Below are 18517 nucleotides of genomic sequence, written 5' to 3'. Positions count from 1 at the left end.
CAGACAGTATCACACTCAAGGATATGCATGATGACTTTATAGGGATGTAGCTTGTCCTCCTAATTAGGACTACCATGTTTGTAACTTTTACATTTTCTGCTACTTACAGAATAAAGTTAGAAACGAAAAACGAAATGAAATATTAGGTTGTGTGCGGTGTTAAAGTTTAAATAAAGTAATTTTTTTGTATTGCTATCAACTTAATCTTCCAAGGACCAATAGTTAGGTACAGGGTGACTAGACAAGTATTCATGAAAGCCTCCAACGAATAGTAATCATGGATATCTATCCATGATTACTATTCGTTGGAGTCTGTTGAAATGTTGCCATTTTCTATGTCAAATAGATAATTTATATCCTGCAGATTTTCTTTGGGTGGCTTCCATTCAATCTTGAAACTTATATGAGAAACATATACAATAAAACACAAGTCCTTACCATGGTGAGTCCTGGCTGCATCCCGGCTCGAATGGCTTCGATCTGAGTAGGAGTGAACTGAATTGTATTCCTGTAAGACAAAATGTACTTTGCTGATATTAATGAAGTAATTAGTCGGATATAGTGAATAGCCTTGACAGCATGATCATATTTGTGTTCAAATGCTTTCATTATTTATTTATTTTTTTAAAAACAGATACTTAATGCCGTAAGTTTTGTTGTGATGTTTTTTTCTTTAAAGATTGTTAAGTCAGGGCATCCCCATGGACATGTTGTTGCTATCAAGATTTAAATATCAAAGTACAAACTGGAAATGCTAAAACAACACCAGATGAATCTTAAATTTTCATGAAGGGCAATTATTTTTAGTGTTATAATTAGTACAGGAATATTAAAGCATTTTCTGTTCACCTTTAATTGCAACCAAACAACCAAAATAGCACCACAACATTACATGGCAAACAAGTCAGAAGAGATACCATGGAAACAACCAGAGACAACCAAATCAAAATAGTCAGGACCAGAGTAGGGTGCCTATAATAAGCATTTGACTCATGCCTCTGTACTGTTTTTTGTTGAAAGCATGCATTGGGTAGAGGTTAAGTATTTAAGGTCTGCTACTATATAATATACACCTATTATGTACTTTATATGCTGTGGTTAGAGTGCTAGTTAAGGTGTAACTACCTTTAAAAAGGTCAGTACACTGACTTCACTGACTTTTTGACCCCTAATCTCGTTATGCTGTCAACGGGAAGGCCTGAGTCTTGGCCTTGACCTCTCACCGTTTGGGCTGGTTGTAGGGATATGGCCCACGGTTGAGGGTGACATAGGGCTCAACGATCAAGGTCATGTCTTCCTCTTTGTCTTCCACTTCTTCATCAGCCTTTCTTTTCTTCCCTTTGTCGGTTTTGTTTGAGATGGGAAACTTGATTCTGGTAAAGTAAAAGGAAGAGGGGAAAAGAGGGATTATTATGGCCATAGTATAATATGTAGTATTGTGACATCAATTGTATCTAGTATGCAAATGATACAACAGCAAGTAAGTAAAATACTAATGTCTATACATTTACTTTGATCAGGGTAAATCAACCTCAACCTATCTCTTTATGATTTGATTATTGGATCTTTGACTTTCACCTGAAAGGGAAGACTTGCAGCTCAGGGTTCTCCTCTGTGACTTTTATGGTGTACCCAGGGAAACACGAACGTAAATGGTCCAAGGACAGAAAGGTGTCATTGAAGTCCAGCGTGGAGATCTGGTTAGGCATTTTGGAGTAGTGGGCACTGCCTGGGTCACCATAGCCTAGGATAATGTCGTGAAGCCAGTCTGGCACAACACACTCTGTGTTCATCAGGTTTCTGATGGTCTCTAGCACTGCCTAAAACAGAGAGACAGAGAAATATGTGACATATCAAACCAATGGATTGCAAAGTAAAAAATAATAATAATAATCTGAAGGAGAAAAATCTAACTGAATGAGGCACATCAGAAAACAGACAGCCATCCCACAAGAGGTGGTTTAGCTGGATAAGAATAGCTTTGTGGTGGGCTGATGGGACAGCAGGTAATTTGTATGTCTGTCAATTATATTTTAATGAGCTGCAAACTGTCTAATACCCTGAGCATCAAACATTGGGTAGGGAAATATGTTTACTTTTATCTGTGTCACACATCAAAGATGGAGAAGAATGTTTCTTGAATACCCATTAGTTCCTGTGCTTTTCAAATTCATAAAAAAAAGAAATACTTCAAAATCATCTGTCATTGCTCGGGCTGTGAAAGACAGAAATGGGTGTGCGGAATTAGGAATAGCAGATTTGACAAAGCCGTAATGAGAAGCTCTCAAATAAAAGACGCAAAAGGGTTTTGTGCATGATTAACATTCTAAAAAAAATTGTTGAACAAAATGGAGCAAAACAACAAGACAGATGGGTTTCACACAGGTTTCAACAACTCGTATGGATAACTTCACTATGATCTGTGAAAATATCAACATAGATTTACCTTTCTTAACCTTTTTTAACAGCTGGGTTCTGCTGAGGGCAACTGTGTGTTATACTGACAATATAAGAATGCTTTTCCTACAGAACACATAACAGTATACCATACAATGTTGACTTGCTGCCGCAAGGGGATTCTTAAAGGTGAGAGAGAGAAGTGGAGGTACATATCACATGAATACCAGTGAGAAGTGTCTCTCATTGGTAGAGCCTTGAGTAGGTGGTAATCGCAGAGTTGCCCTGGCCCCAACCTTACAGCTGCAATACCCAAGACAGTATAATATGTGCGATACATCACTCTGGGGTGGTGTTGGTAGGAGCAGAGCTCAAGGTCTGAAGATATAGCACTCAAATACAATGTACAGTGAGGGCTAATCTGTGTGCTTCAGTGTGTAGTCTAAACCTTGAAATTATTCTCCTTGGGTTTGCGTCTCATGATGACGTTGAAAGTCTCATATGGGTCTTCAGTGCCACTCTGAATACTGCTGGTCATGTCCTGTTGATACTGGTTCGGGTCCAGCCACACACGGAACGTTCTGGCGTCTCCACGCAGCTTAGGCTTTGGGTCAGGTCCTAGACCAGAGTGGTGGGGAGAATATTTGTTAGATAAATATAGAAGTAATAAATCTAAATGTTATTTTTCAAATCACTAGTACAAAGTGTTCAACAAAAAAGACAAAAAAGTAAAACACAAAACTAACATAAAATGTTAGAGCAAAACTTTAGAAGGACAAAGGTCAATATTAAAACTGAATCTAAATCAGCTAATTTTAAAACCATGATTTGAGTAATAATTTCCATCGAATCCTTACATTAAAAAAATAAAACCCTTTAAAAAAGAGCTCACCCTGGCTTGCCTTGCTACAGTAATATGACTCCTCAGGAACAGGAATTACATGTAGACGCTTGACTGACAGGCCACAGGCTTTAGGCTTCCTCCCATAGGGAGCCTGAGTGGTGCAGCAAGTGCAGCTTTCACAGATGTCTAAATAGATTCTTGTAAGGAGCTGCAGGGCACAGAGCAGGAGAGTGAAACTCAATCCCATTGGCCTCTGGTGTGTGTATGTGTGTGCCCATCCATTTGTGTGTCTGTCTGTGTGCAAATGCGTACAGCTATGTGGGGATCATCAAATCCCCCTTACTAAAATGAGTGTGGAGATGGCTTAAGAGTGGAAGCTACAACCTCAACACAAGGGGATAACAATGTGGAGAGCTGGGCCAAGGTGTGTCAGCAGTTAAAACAAGTATGTGCCGTTGTATTAACCTGTCAGTTATTAAAAGGTGGGATTAAATCAATACCTAATTTAAACAGCGATGCATTGCATTTGCTCATTTAACTCAAAAGGAGTTTGTTGTTTGGAACATATTTTATGCAAATATTCCATCTTTGAGCAATACAGTTTTTATAACACAGTATGTGAATCAATTATTAGTGTCCCAAAATACACCTCTCCACTTGTGTCTCCCCACACGTGGCAAGTGATTTACCACAACACCACCCAGTTAGCCAGAGTACCACTTAGCCCCGTTGGGGATCTAAAAGTTTAACCAAGCCGACATTGGCAGGGCATGTTCCCTGGCAGCATGTCTATTTAGAAAGCCCTGCCGTCTGCATATTTAATCCAAACAGATGAGAGTGGATAGGGAAAAGGGTGCTTCAGTGCATGGACACATGTTCCCACAGGGGAAACACTTAGAATAGAGCTGCAGGCTAACTTAGGTGAACCAACCGCTCAGAGGGACTGCTTTGGGCTGTGGGGAAGAACACGACATCATGTTACTGTATAAACATATTTTACTTTCCAGGAAAGACCAGAGATTTTAATTTGGTCTAGAGGATTCCTCCTATGTTGATACACACACAAAACAGACTCTCTGAGTCTTATATTTGATGACAGCAAATTTTGAGGCTTTGATTAGTGAAGTATGGTAGCTTACAGATAAAATTTCATGCTGTGCTCATATATGTTTTCTAATGCTAGATCACATTGTTGCTGGCAACAATGTGTTTCAGAGATAGAGCTGAGTGTTTCCTATATGACACATTACTGTATTCTGCAGGACAATCACATTCTGTGTTCTCTTACAGAAGCACATATATCCAGATATAGCCAATGCAGCTCTTCAGTTAAATCCAATAAATAAAGCAGAGGGCAGGGTCCAAAGCTCTCAGGTGTTGTTGTCGACCTCAAGTTAATGGAATGTTAATGTGAACAGGTCAGGTCTCTCTGTGACTGTCACCATGGCAACACCAGTCTGACCCTCTCCCGAGGATCTGTTGGTGGGGATAATTGTGTATAGGCGGTATGATGGGTGGATGGATGTCATGTGTCATTGTTGTGTGTGTGTGTATGTGTGTGTATATATATTATACACACACACACACACACAGGCAGGGGCACATATGAGCATACCTTCTTCAATGACGCGTCCCTTGTCATCCAGCATACCCTGCACCTCGCAGCCCCTCACGTACACCAGGCCAGTCTGCTCCACAAAGGGCTGACGCCGGTCGAAGCGTGTGCCGTAGGGCAGGTTGGGTCGCACCGTGATCAGAAAGCAAACGTCATGCTTCCGTAGCCCTATAGCGAAAGAGGATGGAGAGACGGGTTAGAGCGAAGGAAAGAAGGGGTTTTAGAAACAAAGAGAGAGAAAAAGAGAGACAGAGAAATAGTTGGAGAAAAGAAGAAAAGAAAAGTACGCAGGGAGAAAGAGAGGTGATGGGGGATGAGAGAGTAGTAGTGTGGGGGAGTCTGAAGATGAGAGAGAAACCACCCTGTCAGCATTTACCTGATCTTTAAAACATGAAGCTTTAACTATACTATGGGGAAAGGGCTAGTGGATGGAAGGAAGTAATACTTCATACCCCCACTGCATTACAAGAAAGAAAGTAAAATCATAAAAGTGTGTATAAAGAAAGTGAAGACATCAATTTGGGCTATATTAGGCTTACTTTAAAAAAGTCCAGTGATCACTCCATTACTTCTACAACACTTGCCCACTGAAAGAAACAATTTATTTTCTATATTAATTGCAATACACCATTGGCATACATTGGTGTGTGAACATATCTCTGGAGAGAAAGATATAGGATAAAGATGCCAAAGGCTTCATTGTGCTTTCTATGTTCCCAGTGAATCAATGTCTTTCAAGCTCCTGTTAATATTATCTACAGTGCCCTTATCAGCCACACAGAGAGATGGAGAGGAAAACGATGAGAAAATAAAAAACAAAGAGGCTCAGTGGTAGAGGCTACACGGAAATAGCATGTCTTCATAGAGACATGAGGTAGGTAAGGGTCATGAGTCAAGGCCCAGTGGGCTGGAATAGAGTGGTATGGGTAGACTTTATGGAGGTTATAAACTGCTTACTAGGAAGAGTGTTAGAAGACACAATAAGAGACAAAAGAAGAAAAGACAAGGAGTAGCAAGGCAAAATGAAAGGGGATGGTAGTGATATAGTGGTGATATAGTAGTGTATAATAGTCAAAAGGTGTATGAGGATGTGTTTTGTGATCAAATAATTTTTTCTTAATTTTCCATTCACATTATCCTTTGTGAATAAAAAACAAAAACAAAACATAAATAGAGAATGCAGGTTAGCTAGATTGGCATAAGCAATATAAATGGTAGAGCAGAAAATAAAAAAAGGGATGAAAATACATAAAAAATATTGACTAAAAAGGATATACCAATGATGGACAGACACACACATACTATTACCTTCCCACTCATGCTTGATATGATCTTGTACATTGAGGTTAACGGTGACATCAGCTCGCACACGGGCAGGCCAGCTCTCTCCAATGTTGGGCTTGGCAACCTCTACTATGGAAAAAGAGGTGATCGTTTGAGCCATCCTGGCCCAGCCCCCAAACACTACTCCACCGTACTCTGATTGCCTATGTAGAGGGACAGACACAACAAGAAGTTAGACAAGTGCTGTGGGCTGTTGTCGAGATTGACTCAAAGATTGAGTTGGATTTAGGGCAGCACATGGCACTACTGCTTACTTATTTACTTTTGCAGGAACAACAAGCAAGTTGCTACATCACTTGACATAATGGGAGCACTTATTATGTTAAGCAATGGGTTTCCAAATGTGGTGTACCAAATGTCACAGTCTTTTAATAAAATATTATCAATGTGCCCTGCCACCATGTTAGAGGTACACAGAGGATACAAATCTTCATTCATTTTAGTAAAAAGACAAAGTGAGTTATAGTTGAGTTAATGGTAGAAATTTGTTCTACTTAGGCAGAAAAAGAAACCAGACACGCTATATAATATTTTTAATCTTATTCTAACTAATATTATTGCACATGACCCTTTTACCACTTCCTCTTAAGTATCTACGCCCAGCATTTCACTGCACATATTGAAAATATGAGTATGTGACAAATAAATCTTGATGCCTTTAGCTCAAGAAGGGCTTTTTATCCAATGTTCACTAACATAACAGACCTCTGGCATTTCAAAGAGAGGTATGTGACATTAACAGAAATTAATACATGTTCAAACACCATAAACCACTAGTTTTGAAATCTGAGAAATTTCTTTTTTCGTACCAAGAATAACAACAATAAGAACAATAAGAGGTTCAGGATCATGTTTCCTGTAGCTTTACAGAATTGAGGACATCTCACCATGGTTTCATACGCCACACAACATCTTCTATGTCTTGTCTGATCTCATAGGTGGACTCTAGACGAAAGAGGTTAAAGTTCCTCAACAGATAGTCATGGAGGGTCAGGAACTGGAGATTCAGCTTAGGTAATGCTAGACAGCCTGAAAGGAAACAAATGAATAGACAGAGTGACTAATAATCTAAATATGTGAGTAATTACACATACACACTTACAATTAGTCAATTAAAAAGGTTGTAATTATTTTTTCTATACAATTACAAAAAAAGGGTTGAATGGCCAAAGTTATATGTAGTGATCTCTGTAATATCAACTGTGTAAATTGTTGCTTCTACACAGACTACTGAAAGTCTACATGTTACGGCCAAAGAGCAATATGCTTAAGGGTTGTTTGAATGGTCAGTGTTGTTGAAGGTGTCCTTGCCAACTAAAGAGGATTCCCCAAGAGAGAGGTGCCAGTTCAGTGCCAGATGAGTGCCCTTAGGATAAGGGATAACACAAGGTGTGGGTATATACTTGCGAGTATGAGACACTGGCTAGACACTGAAATTAGCATGTGCGCTCGAGTGCATGTTACAGTGACACAGAGACAATCACAGACAAACACAATTCACACACGCAGCACACACCTTCGCCTGAGTAGTACTCCGTCGGGACGATGTTCTCATCCCAGATTATCTTCTCTGTTGGATAAAGGGGCATCTGGTTAAGTTGCTCAATCTGAGAGATTCTGCGCTCATGACGGGACACCTGTGTTTGCATGTGGCAAACAGTGAGAGAGAGAGAGCGAGACAGAGAGAACAAAGACACAGACAGAGAGAAATTGGGTTAATGAACAAATGCACCTCTGCCCCTTTGGCTCAGTGTCTCAGGATCTTTATCTTCTCCTTTACTAGAAAAGAGATCAGGGAATAAAGAAAAAACATTTCCACAAAATCAGGTCACTCAACAAATCTGTTACATCACACCAACAGTAAACGGCTGGTTTAACTGAAGCCTTTTATCACTTGTCATGATCCTCAATGTAATTCTGCTGCTAGACCTCTGTTGGCCAATGTGTTTTAAAATGTGTGCGCTTTAAAATGAGCATAAAAATAAAGGCTATGTTAAGGGCTAAACATTTGTATATATTTTGGATTATCAAACTGGGATATCATTTGTTTACATGTGTTTATGTCTGAAACCAGATAATGTTTGGCATTTTTGCTTGAAAAATGACTGAAACGATTAATTGTCAAAACAGTTGCAGCTCAATTTTCTGTTGATCGACTAATCGGCAAATCGTTTCACCTCTAGTACACGCCACTCATTACCTTCATGTAGGTATTTGCTTGAAGAAGAACAATTTTGTCAAACATTGCTAGTAAAGAGGAAGCTTCTAGTCTGGTGTGTGGATATCTCTCTATTTTGTTGCATTAATTTTTAAACCGAGCACCTGTCCTACTGAGGTTTTGTTGATATGCACACAATCATGTTGCCATTGTGTTTTTATTCTCTAAATTACATAAATGATTTACTATGTCAAGGGGAGTGATATCTGTTGTAGAATACAAACCAGCTCATCTGTTCCACCAGAGGAAGTAAACAGCCTAACAGCAGTGTAACAGCAGTACTACCTCTCAAAAAGAATGGCTCCTCCTCCCTAAGCATATTTATGAGTATGTTCTCTGCAGCAAGTATGATTGTTTTGATACCGTGTGGCAGAGTTCTAGTCCTGTGGCCCCTTCCTATTAAACCCACATGGTCAGAGATGTTGGTTGTTGGGGGCAACCTCAGGCAGGCACAAATGAGTCCCCTGACATTGTCTCCTGCAGCAATCTAATCAGATAATTATGAAACAGCTCTTCTCCATCGCTTCTCGAAGAGGACCTGGGGAGGGTCCGAGTGGGTAATTATGAATAACCGCAGGACAGCCTTGAAACACCCACTTTGATGAAGAGGTCTACAGCACATGTGTGAGTGTGTATTGGGGAGACTAGTGGGACAAGGCTCCAGTAGTTTCCTGGAGGGGTTTTAAAAATGAAAATTGGGAGAGCAAGGGAAGGGGAACCAAAGCACAATCAAACTAGCTCTAGCCTTTCAAGAGACACCAAAAAAAAGAAAAAAAAAACAGAGGGAAAACAATGGCTCTCTCTCTCTCATCGGCATTGTCTTCAAATCACCCTACGTCACACAAATGCCCACATAAAGCAGTAATTGGATTAGAAGGCAAATTCAAGAGGGACAGGCAGTGAAGAGGGGATACTATATGTATTTCAAGGTCAAGAGCTTAAATTAATGACTTTAAAATGAGAAACACAAAACCTATTATGCCATAGCACTGACTGGCCAGTAATTGTTCTGGAAAATAACTGTTCACCAACATTGCTTATATTATATTGCACCAATACCAACTATGCATCTCTTATACTGCCAGTTGACAAGCACATAGTGCCTGAAGTATTGCTTCATTCCCTCATACAACTAAACAATTTCCATCTAATCAATTCAAATGTCTGCGGTAAGGGTGCTCCGATTGATCGGCCATCGATCATAATCGGCCACTATTCATTCTAAAAGTTTGATCGGTGGTCTCCAAAGGCCGATCAGAAGAGCTGATCAGATGTGAACAGTGAACACACCTGGTTGGTACCAATGTCATTCCACACGTGGCTCACGTGCTATTGTGAAAACGGAATCGCAGGTGAAAAAATCCAAAACAGGAGTTGTGTTTTTGGCCAACTTTATAAAACATACTGCTGACGAAGAAAGTCAACAGAGCAGACACATACAGTATACACAAATATCTCAAGATCTTCCCTCACAAGGGAGAGAGAAACAAAGAGGCGGGGCAAGCTGGTGTGTGTGCAGACCAGAGGTGTAGATGTGTGTGTGTGATTAAAATGGTGAAATAAGTCCCCAGTTACACTCATACTGTGGGAATCACTGTATATTTGTTAAGCTCTAAACTGCTCCCAATAACCAAGCGTAGGCTGCTGTGGTTTAAGTTGTGTCTCTAAGAGAGACAGTGGAATATGTTGCACATGTTGCCTGCCAATAAATAAACATCTTTCTCATCTCTTAATTTTAATACTTATATACAATATACAACATTGTTAAGAATAGTTAAGTGGTCATGTTATACTCATTTTCAGGTTCATAATTTTGTTTTGGGGTTGTACCAAAATAGGTTGACATGTTTTAATTTTCAAAAAACACCATATTTTTTTCTCGTACTGCAGCACCTCATTTCACCCTGTGTCTTGAACGCTCCGTTTTAGCTACCATGTGAGGCATCTCACTTCTATTCCATTTTTGTTGGGAGTTGCAGATGTGCAGTACCTAGGTAAGGACTACTAGCCAATCAGAAGCAGAGTAGGGCGGGTACTGACGAGCAAGGTAGTGTGATCCAAAACAAAGCCGCTTCAGCCGGTAACTATGGCTTTGGTTCAGCCATGCATGATCGTGCCCAAGTTTGATACCGAAACACAGGCAGAACAACTCGAGCCAGCTTCACAACCGAGACTGGAGGAAGAAGTTTCAAAGTGGTAAGTTATTAATTTGTAACTAATTTATCTTTCATACGTAACATTTTAACTGTGCACAGTCTCAACATCACAATAACAACTTCATGTCAATTGACTGTCTGGAGGGTATCTAACAATATTTTAATTTCATATTTAGGTGTACTTGTGGAAACTGCTCAATTAGTGCATTATGATGCGTGTTACATAGTGACATAGATATGTTACGGAAGTAAAGGCTGGAATACAATCGAGCTGTTTTCAGGCAGTTAAGGAGCAGAGTTTTCTGTGGGAGAGGGTAACTCCCTTTGGGGTGAACTTTGGGCTTTTTCACTTTGCAAACCCATTACATGCACAAAAAAGATATATAACACAATAAAGGAAAGGAAAAAAGCCAAAAAGAGTAATAAGACCACTTTAAATAAATAAATAAATAATGCTACACAATAAATAGAAGGTTTCAAATAGACCCCGTGATCAGCGATTGACCGATAGTGCTTCCAGTGATCGGTGATTGGCCCCAAAAATCCTGATCAGAGCACCCTTAGTCTGTGGCATTAAATATTGTCTGGGATAAATATTTTAGCAATAGGATCACATGCAGCAAAAGATATGGTGCTAGTTTATAAATTTGAACTGAGAAATTCTGGATTTCCATATGCTTGCTCATGTTCACAGGCCATATGTCACTAATACCGATCTGCATTTCCATCCAAGATTATACCGTAACAGATGTAATCAATTATTCTTTATCATCTATTAAATCCCACTGTAATAGCTACCCCCCCCACACACACACACATAAAAAAAACAAACAAACAAACAAACAGATTTCTGCCACAAAGACCTCAAAAGCAACTCAAATGCCCACATGGACAATTTCATAAAAGCCAAGAGTGCACTTACCAGCAACTCAAGGAGAACATCCTTCTCATAGGTGGTATCTTGCCCTTCAGGCAGCTCTGGCAGCAGGCACAGATACGAGGCCACCTGGTGGAGCGTGTTAGGACTACAGAGAAAGTTGAGATAAACAAGTGGTTAGTCAGATAGAAAATTTGCATTTGCAAATTACACATTTAGCTGACACTCTTATCCAGAGCAGGGATGACAATAAGCAGCTAATAACTAATTGCTGTCCAAAGACAATCATTTGGTAATGACTTAATTGGTGAAGATTAAGATTACAACAGGGAAAATTTGATATTCATATTACAATGATAAAAAACAACAACATTCTGACTATGTATCATTACTTTGGTGCATCATATTTATAAAAATAAATCATGTGAAGGTCCAGCCTCTTCTGAGAAAGATTTTTCTAATGGCAATGGCGACACCACTATACGCGTGAATATACACAGCCGTATCAAATTCTTTGTGCTTGTTAGCACTGCAGCATAAAGCAGTACTTCGTTTTGCTTTGACACAGCACTCCTGCTCTGTCAGCATGTGTGTGTTAAGGGGCCGGGGCGCACTGATGCGACAGGATTATGAAAATCAAAGCCCATCTCCGTCTCGGAAAGCTGAGGCATGGCTCTCTGCATACAGACCTGTTTTAATCAGGGTGACACACTGTGACAAAGGCAGGGTCTGGTACACAACGAAGGACATGGCCTGGACACATTGTGACAGGCCTTGACAGCCACACGTGGCACTGACCGACTGCATCCGTGTATGTGCATACATTTTGCTACTTGTGATGCCACGCTTGAGCAGTGGAGTGGCAATTCTGCCAATGTTGCAGTCTGGTGGCCCAGTGGATGACCTGGCATAGGTCATGTGGACATTCCTTGCCTTAGCAACAAAATAACAGCAGCACAACAACTCACTCTGAGTAATGGAGATGACTGGACCAGGTCATGACTGACAGCTGAGCTACTGGCAGGGTAAGGTAAGGATGGGAACATTAAAGAAACTGGTCTACAGTAAGTTTACTCTATAGCATGAAGGCTGTCTTGACCGATGTTCAGATTTTGGGTAAGCCATTAAACAGCAACATTATCAAGCTAATGTGTAATTTTATCACTTTCGCAAAGAACAAATTACCTAACACATTACCTGGTCAGTTAAGGGCCCTTTCATTCAGCTAGTTAGACAATACACACAATCACAACATGAGACAACATGCTTTTATGGCAGCCTAAATCTACTGAAAATTAATGTGGTTTATGCTTTCGCCATATTTTGTTTTATTTTCTTAAGTCACATAATATCCTCAGAATGGGAACCAGGATTCAATGAAGTGGAATCATAAAATCTAAACACCCTTTCCAATAACAGGCCCACGCCCCCAGTAACTAATCCACAGAACTAATTACACCAATTATTTTGACATTTCCAGTAGTGATGATTCTCTTCAATTTTTGCTTGCATTTCACAAAGTGATGCATACTCTTTGATGTTGTAGTCAATTCATTTTTTGGCCTGAAATGACACTCAACACATTTTATGAAACTGAAAGAAGTGTCTCTGTGTGTGTATGTCTGTGTATATGTGGCAGAATGGGTGTGTATATGTGTGGGCAGGCTGTGCAATAATGCTGTGTTTGTGTGTTTGGGGGACTTAGCGGATAAATTCAGAGCGGCGGGTGACTGGGAGCTTAGCCCGTGGGTAGTGCAGCTGGAATAAACTGGCATTAGCGTGAGTTGTTTGGATGAAAAGTGCCTCGTTAAATCTGATCGGCATATTTGGAGTTACCCAGGAGCTGCTTTGGTGACAGTTGCGGAGCAGGGAACAATGCAGTTCCTGCTATAGTCAAAACCTTAATTCTGGGAAAAGGAGCAGAGCTTCTAGAAATACATGAAATGGTTCAGCTAAGTCTTTACCTGATTCAGCTCAGCTCATAACCCGCTTCCTGACTCAAAGAAACTTAGTGTGGGTTTTAAGCATTATAATCCACTACAGAAGTTAAAAAGAGGTGATAGATATACAAACATCGACTGCAAAGAGGAAATTTGTGTTGTTCCAACACAGCACCTCAGAGCAACCATGACAAATAAAGACATCACATACTGTACAAACAAATAAGTAATCAGTCACTCACTTAGAGTGTGTTGTAGAGCCAAAACATGATGGTTTAAAGACCCTTTAAAAGCTTGGTTCAATAATTTTAAAATTTCATTATATCAAATGCCAAGAAAGGTTAGAATCCCTGAAGTAATTACCAATAAATCAATGTCTTTTCACTCCCCTTCACACTAGTTAAAAAACCACACCCATATCAGTTCATCAAAGCGAGGGTGCTTTTTGGCTCTTTGGCAAGCTAATATGATCTGACAAACACAGCTGTTCAAAGAGTTTATTCTCAAGCCACTGCAAATCGATTAAATTAATGAGGCGTGCCGCTCTCTCTGGCTGGTACCAGCTGCCTGTTCAAGGGCTCACTAGCTGCCATTTAGCAGGGAAGTCAGACAGTAGTGGGAGTGCTGATTCTATACTGCAACATAGGGCCAAGAAAGGTAGTCTGCATGTGTACTTTAACTGGGGCTTGTATGTTTCGGTGATCAGAAGAACCTTAATAAAAAAGGTCAGATCTGTGAATCTGCAGATGAATTGAGGAAAGTTTGTTTTTGGTCAACCTTTTGTCAACAACAGCACTTTGAGAAATTATGGCATGTTCTCTTAAGGACATAAAGCAGAAATAGTAAGTACTTGTACATGAGGCAGAATGGTAAAAAGCAAAAAGGGTGACCCACCTCTAGGTAGATATGCAGTACATTTACACATCAGGAAGTAGTCCTGTTAGTTAAAACAGCCCTCTGGTGCTACAGCATTTTAGTATTAACCATTCACTGTAATTGTACTCAGTGCACAGATGGAGGGTATGCATGATTTGACTGAAAAGCTGCAAGTGCACTTGTTCGTTTCAAGATTCATTATGGATGTTTTGGATTTACCTGAGATGCCCAAAGTGTTTGGTCAAGGATTCCCGAGTGTCTACTGCTGCTACGCTGGACAGAGAAAAGTCTTGCAACTCTGGGAAATGAGCAAAAGCTGCCCTCTGCAAGACAGAAGACACAGAGCAAAACACTCAGACTGATGCCCAAATACACACCATCACTGTAAAAATATATTACTCATCATTACATATACTACATTGCCTTGACCAGGATAAGTGAATCAAAAATTACTATGGAAAAACATAATAAAAAGTGAAATAGCCCAGAATATGGCATAACATACATTTACAAGATAAAGGATCCCAACTGTAAAAAATCAGATTCGGCAGAATAATTTTGTATTTATGTTGCTCTCTGCCATAAGATTGGACCGATTCTCAATTTAATTGTGAATTGACGATGGATTGAACCAATTGGCAATGCCTATCTAGCTGCCAATGCTCAATGATTTTTTTTTTTGGGGGGGGGGGGTGCAGAAAGACACTGCCATGGTGTGTACATGTAGGCCTAGCCAGTGTGCCAAAGTATATTTGTCGACCCATTTTAGCATTTTTCATTTTTATTTTTTTATCCTTCCAAGAATGACGCCATCTGCGATCAATTAACTAGTAACTACCCCTCCTTTGCGGTCTACTGACAGTTGCACATGCTCTGCAGAGAAACACAGAGAGAGTCTCTGGTATTACGTTAGATGCGGACACGATGGATATTTTAAGTTCGGACCAAGTAAAGGAACAGTAAACACACTTGTCAGTGCTAATGTCATTCTGTACCACGTTGGTTTCAAACATTTCAATAGGCTACGTCATTACCAACAAGCCTCCTCCACACACAGGTCACCTGCTGTTGTGAAAACAGAATCGCGGGTGAAAATTTTCATAACGCAAGTTGTGTTTATTGGGTGACTTTATAAAACACTTTCAATGAAAAACAACAGCAGAGCCAAAGCAGGTAGGACAAAGAACGTAGCTTAGATATGCCACTGCATGTCTGTCTATACCTCTTTATGTACAGTATTTACCTGCAGGGAGGTGATTCTGTCATAGTGCAGAGTGGTCATCTCTTTCCCCGTCAGGGCGTTTCCTGTCTGGTCATTGATCTCAAAACCTGTGTAGAACTTCAGCATGTCCAGCAACTACAGAGATGAGACAATAATACAAGTACTACACATGAAAATGAGAACAGAGGTGGTTTGGATCTCAGTGTGCATGCATACAATCACGTCAAGTGCACATGCATACATGTCCTTCTGCTAGTGTGTTGTACCTGGCGGAAGAGGTGTCCCTCCTTCTCTCTCTGCGTGAGGCTGGACAGGTGGCAGCTGACCACCAAGTGAGAGTCATCCAACACAGTATTGAACCAACGCCTGGTGGGCAGCAGGGCCTAGACACACAGGACACCATGTTTACAGTATTGGACTACATGCTTACAATTGTGGCTAAAATACCTGACCTTTAAGTTCTCACAACAACTGTATGTAACTGAAATGTATTTGGTAAAAAAACAAAACAAACAAACAAAAAAAAAAACATAGGGGATAAATTCTATTTCAGTGGACAGGACCACAATAACTCAAGACAGACAAGTGAGATTTGCAGGAAAAAATTAATTGCGCACACACACACACTGAGTCTGATGCCTCTCCATCACAGAAAAAAGGAATTAGGTATTGTATAAACAGACACCTCTCAGGGGTCAAAATCAAAATCAACTGACTCGAGAACAACCACATTTCCCAGCATCTGGACCATGATCTGGACCATGACATCCATACATCTTATTAATCCATGGTCTTTTCTTGTCTTGAGGTTGTTTTAAAACATATGAAGAACAGCAAACAATAAGGCAAACTGACAGTGAGATGCGAAGAAGTAAAAATTGGCTCAGCTACTTCTATAGCCATTATTTATTTGCTCGTTGTAGCACACAAACATGACATGAAGGCAAGTACAGAGGAAACATGTCAAAATGAGATAACAGCTGCTTCGGTAGGAATATAAGAGAGAAAAACTGAACATGTTGATGAACTGACAGTCTGAGTGAGCGAATGACTGGTGCACAAAGAACAAAAAAGGAGTTCAATCTATCACATTATAGAGGCAGGAAAAAGAGGAACTGCCCAGAAAAAAACTGCATTGTGAAACAGAATATGAAATGGAATACTGAATTGCAAAATACCAACAAAATGAAATATATATTATTTTATTAATTGAAAACTGCTCGTCAAAGGCATTAGGTGCAGCAAGTGATAACTAAACACTGGGAGAACAGATTTAGCATCTTTATATCCAACAGCCATCTTTGATCGCAACATGGTCCTGATAGCCAGCATGAGACATGTATGAAAACGGGGTTCTTTTTTCCCTGCATTAATTTTCAGGTTGTCATCAGAGAGGGGAAGTATGGATTTCAAGCAACTGCAGCTTTGTAAAAGGATAGCGCTGAAGGGCAGGAGATGTCTCTAGAGACCGTCAGCTGGCCGGCCACTAGCCGCTGCCAGGAACAGCAAGGCCGGCCTGTCAGCAGGCAGCCAGATGAAATCTATTGAGCTCCATCGCTAGTAACAGGAGATCTGTACGGGCAGCAGGAGCAACACTCTTATGTGACATTGTGTCTTCACTCATGATAACCAACCTTATTGGCAAGGTTGCCTGAAACATTATGTCAAATTCTATTTTCCTTAATGAAATCTTTTAAATGAACCAATATGATGATAGTTTATAAAGGTTCCTCATCTTTATGAGATTCCTGAAGTCTTACTCTGTAACTGGTGTGCTGCTCTCTGTGGTATAGGAGCAGATATCTTATAACTAAAACCCTTTCAAGACCAATGCAATGCAGGTGTCTAAATGGGCAAGAGGACACTGTTCCCACATTAGAGTAGAGGTGCACATCAGCCAGTCTCAGCAAGTTAAAAACAAGTAGACAAGACAAATTGTACAATCTGATTTTCACTCATATTCTTGGATTATTTATTAGTGTGTTTAAACAACTGAGATATGCCTCTACTGTGTATTTCACCAATAAGACATTCATCTCATATTTGCAGGCAACAGCACACAGCAAATAAGTGAAGAATTGAAGGTGAGACATTTGAAAATTAATTCAAAACAGGATATCGGTCATTTAAAAAATGGATAATAATAATAATTAATAATTAGATAATAATAGAAAACAAACACGTTTTTCCTTCAAACACTTATTCCAGAAGGGAACTGGGTCTCAGGTTCACAACCTTTATGTCCAGCAGACACTGCACATTACTCTACACCTTATACCAGATGATAAAAGCCATTAGGCTGAAAATAACCTCTCTCACACTCAATCAAAGACTACTGTTTCAAATACTGCACATCTTTGCAGATAGTAATGGCAGAGACGCATTGGGTGGGGCTGAATGTCAACATTTATCCACTGTCCGTTGACCTGAGTTAGCTATAAATGGGAAGGACAAAAGGCAAATGAGCTACACCGCTTCCTTCATCAGGATACCATGATTAAGCAAATATACTGTAGCCCCACACTCTTCTAGTGTACATACACAGTGGAAATGAGTGTCTGACTAGTCTGTGTTAAGACTAAGTGCATCATCTTGCACTGTAAATTTCAAATAAAGCAATCCAATCTAGGGAGAGAAAGTAAAAATGGCAAAAGATTGTAATATTTACTTAATAAAGCTTTGGAATGGGACGATGTGCCTTACCTCCAAATCAATCATGAGTTCAATGAATCTCTCGCAGTAATGTACTCTGTCCATGCATACAGGCCCTACGGTAAAGGGAGGAGGAAAACATGGAGGTTAGCACTTCATTTCAGATCAGGGAATGCATGTTGTCATTGACAAATGCAATCTGACCGACAAGCAGACATGACTATATGAACATAGGTTGTGTAGCTATCACCAAGGATATGAGGACAGCAAACGCATGTGGACAACACTAAGGTGCCATGCTGAGTGTGTGAGCCTCACTATGAGATACTGCATTGCCAGCACAGTAGCATGCTGGGACCTTAGCCCTCATTAAGCA

General features: G+C 40.1%; 1 protein-coding gene across 3 annotated transcripts in view; it reads right to left on the bottom strand.

Moving 5' to 3' along the window:
• Window positions 1–18517, bottom strand: part of aqr (aquarius intron-binding spliceosomal factor) — a 53795-nt gene that overhangs the window by 30897 nt on the left and 4381 nt on the right. For all 3 annotated transcript variants that reach the window (XM_044167202.1, XM_044167201.1, XM_044167203.1), the window contains exons 11-23: window positions 18193–18257; window positions 15756–15872; window positions 15511–15624; window positions 14487–14590; window positions 11497–11599; window positions 7717–7837; window positions 7088–7229; window positions 6165–6343; window positions 4857–5024; window positions 2846–3015; window positions 1579–1820; window positions 1224–1373; window positions 439–508 (exon numbers count right to left, since the gene is read on the bottom strand). In XM_044167202.1, the coding sequence (XP_044023137.1) occupies window positions 439–508; window positions 1224–1373; window positions 1579–1820; window positions 2846–3015; window positions 4857–5024; window positions 6165–6343; window positions 7088–7229; window positions 7717–7837; window positions 11497–11599; window positions 14487–14590; window positions 15511–15624; window positions 15756–15872; window positions 18193–18257 (1745 nt within the window). The remainder of the gene's footprint in view (window positions 1–438; window positions 509–1223; window positions 1374–1578; window positions 1821–2845; window positions 3016–4856; window positions 5025–6164; window positions 6344–7087; window positions 7230–7716; window positions 7838–11496; window positions 11600–14486; window positions 14591–15510; window positions 15625–15755; window positions 15873–18192; window positions 18258–18517) is intronic.

This window comes from Siniperca chuatsi, linkage group LG15, assembly GCF_020085105.1.
Source record: "Siniperca chuatsi isolate FFG_IHB_CAS linkage group LG15, ASM2008510v1, whole genome shotgun sequence".
Classification (NCBI taxonomy): domain Eukaryota; kingdom Metazoa; phylum Chordata; class Actinopteri; order Centrarchiformes; family Sinipercidae; genus Siniperca; species Siniperca chuatsi.
Note: the sequence above shows the minus strand (reverse complement) of the source record. Positions and strands in the feature narration are given on the sequence as shown.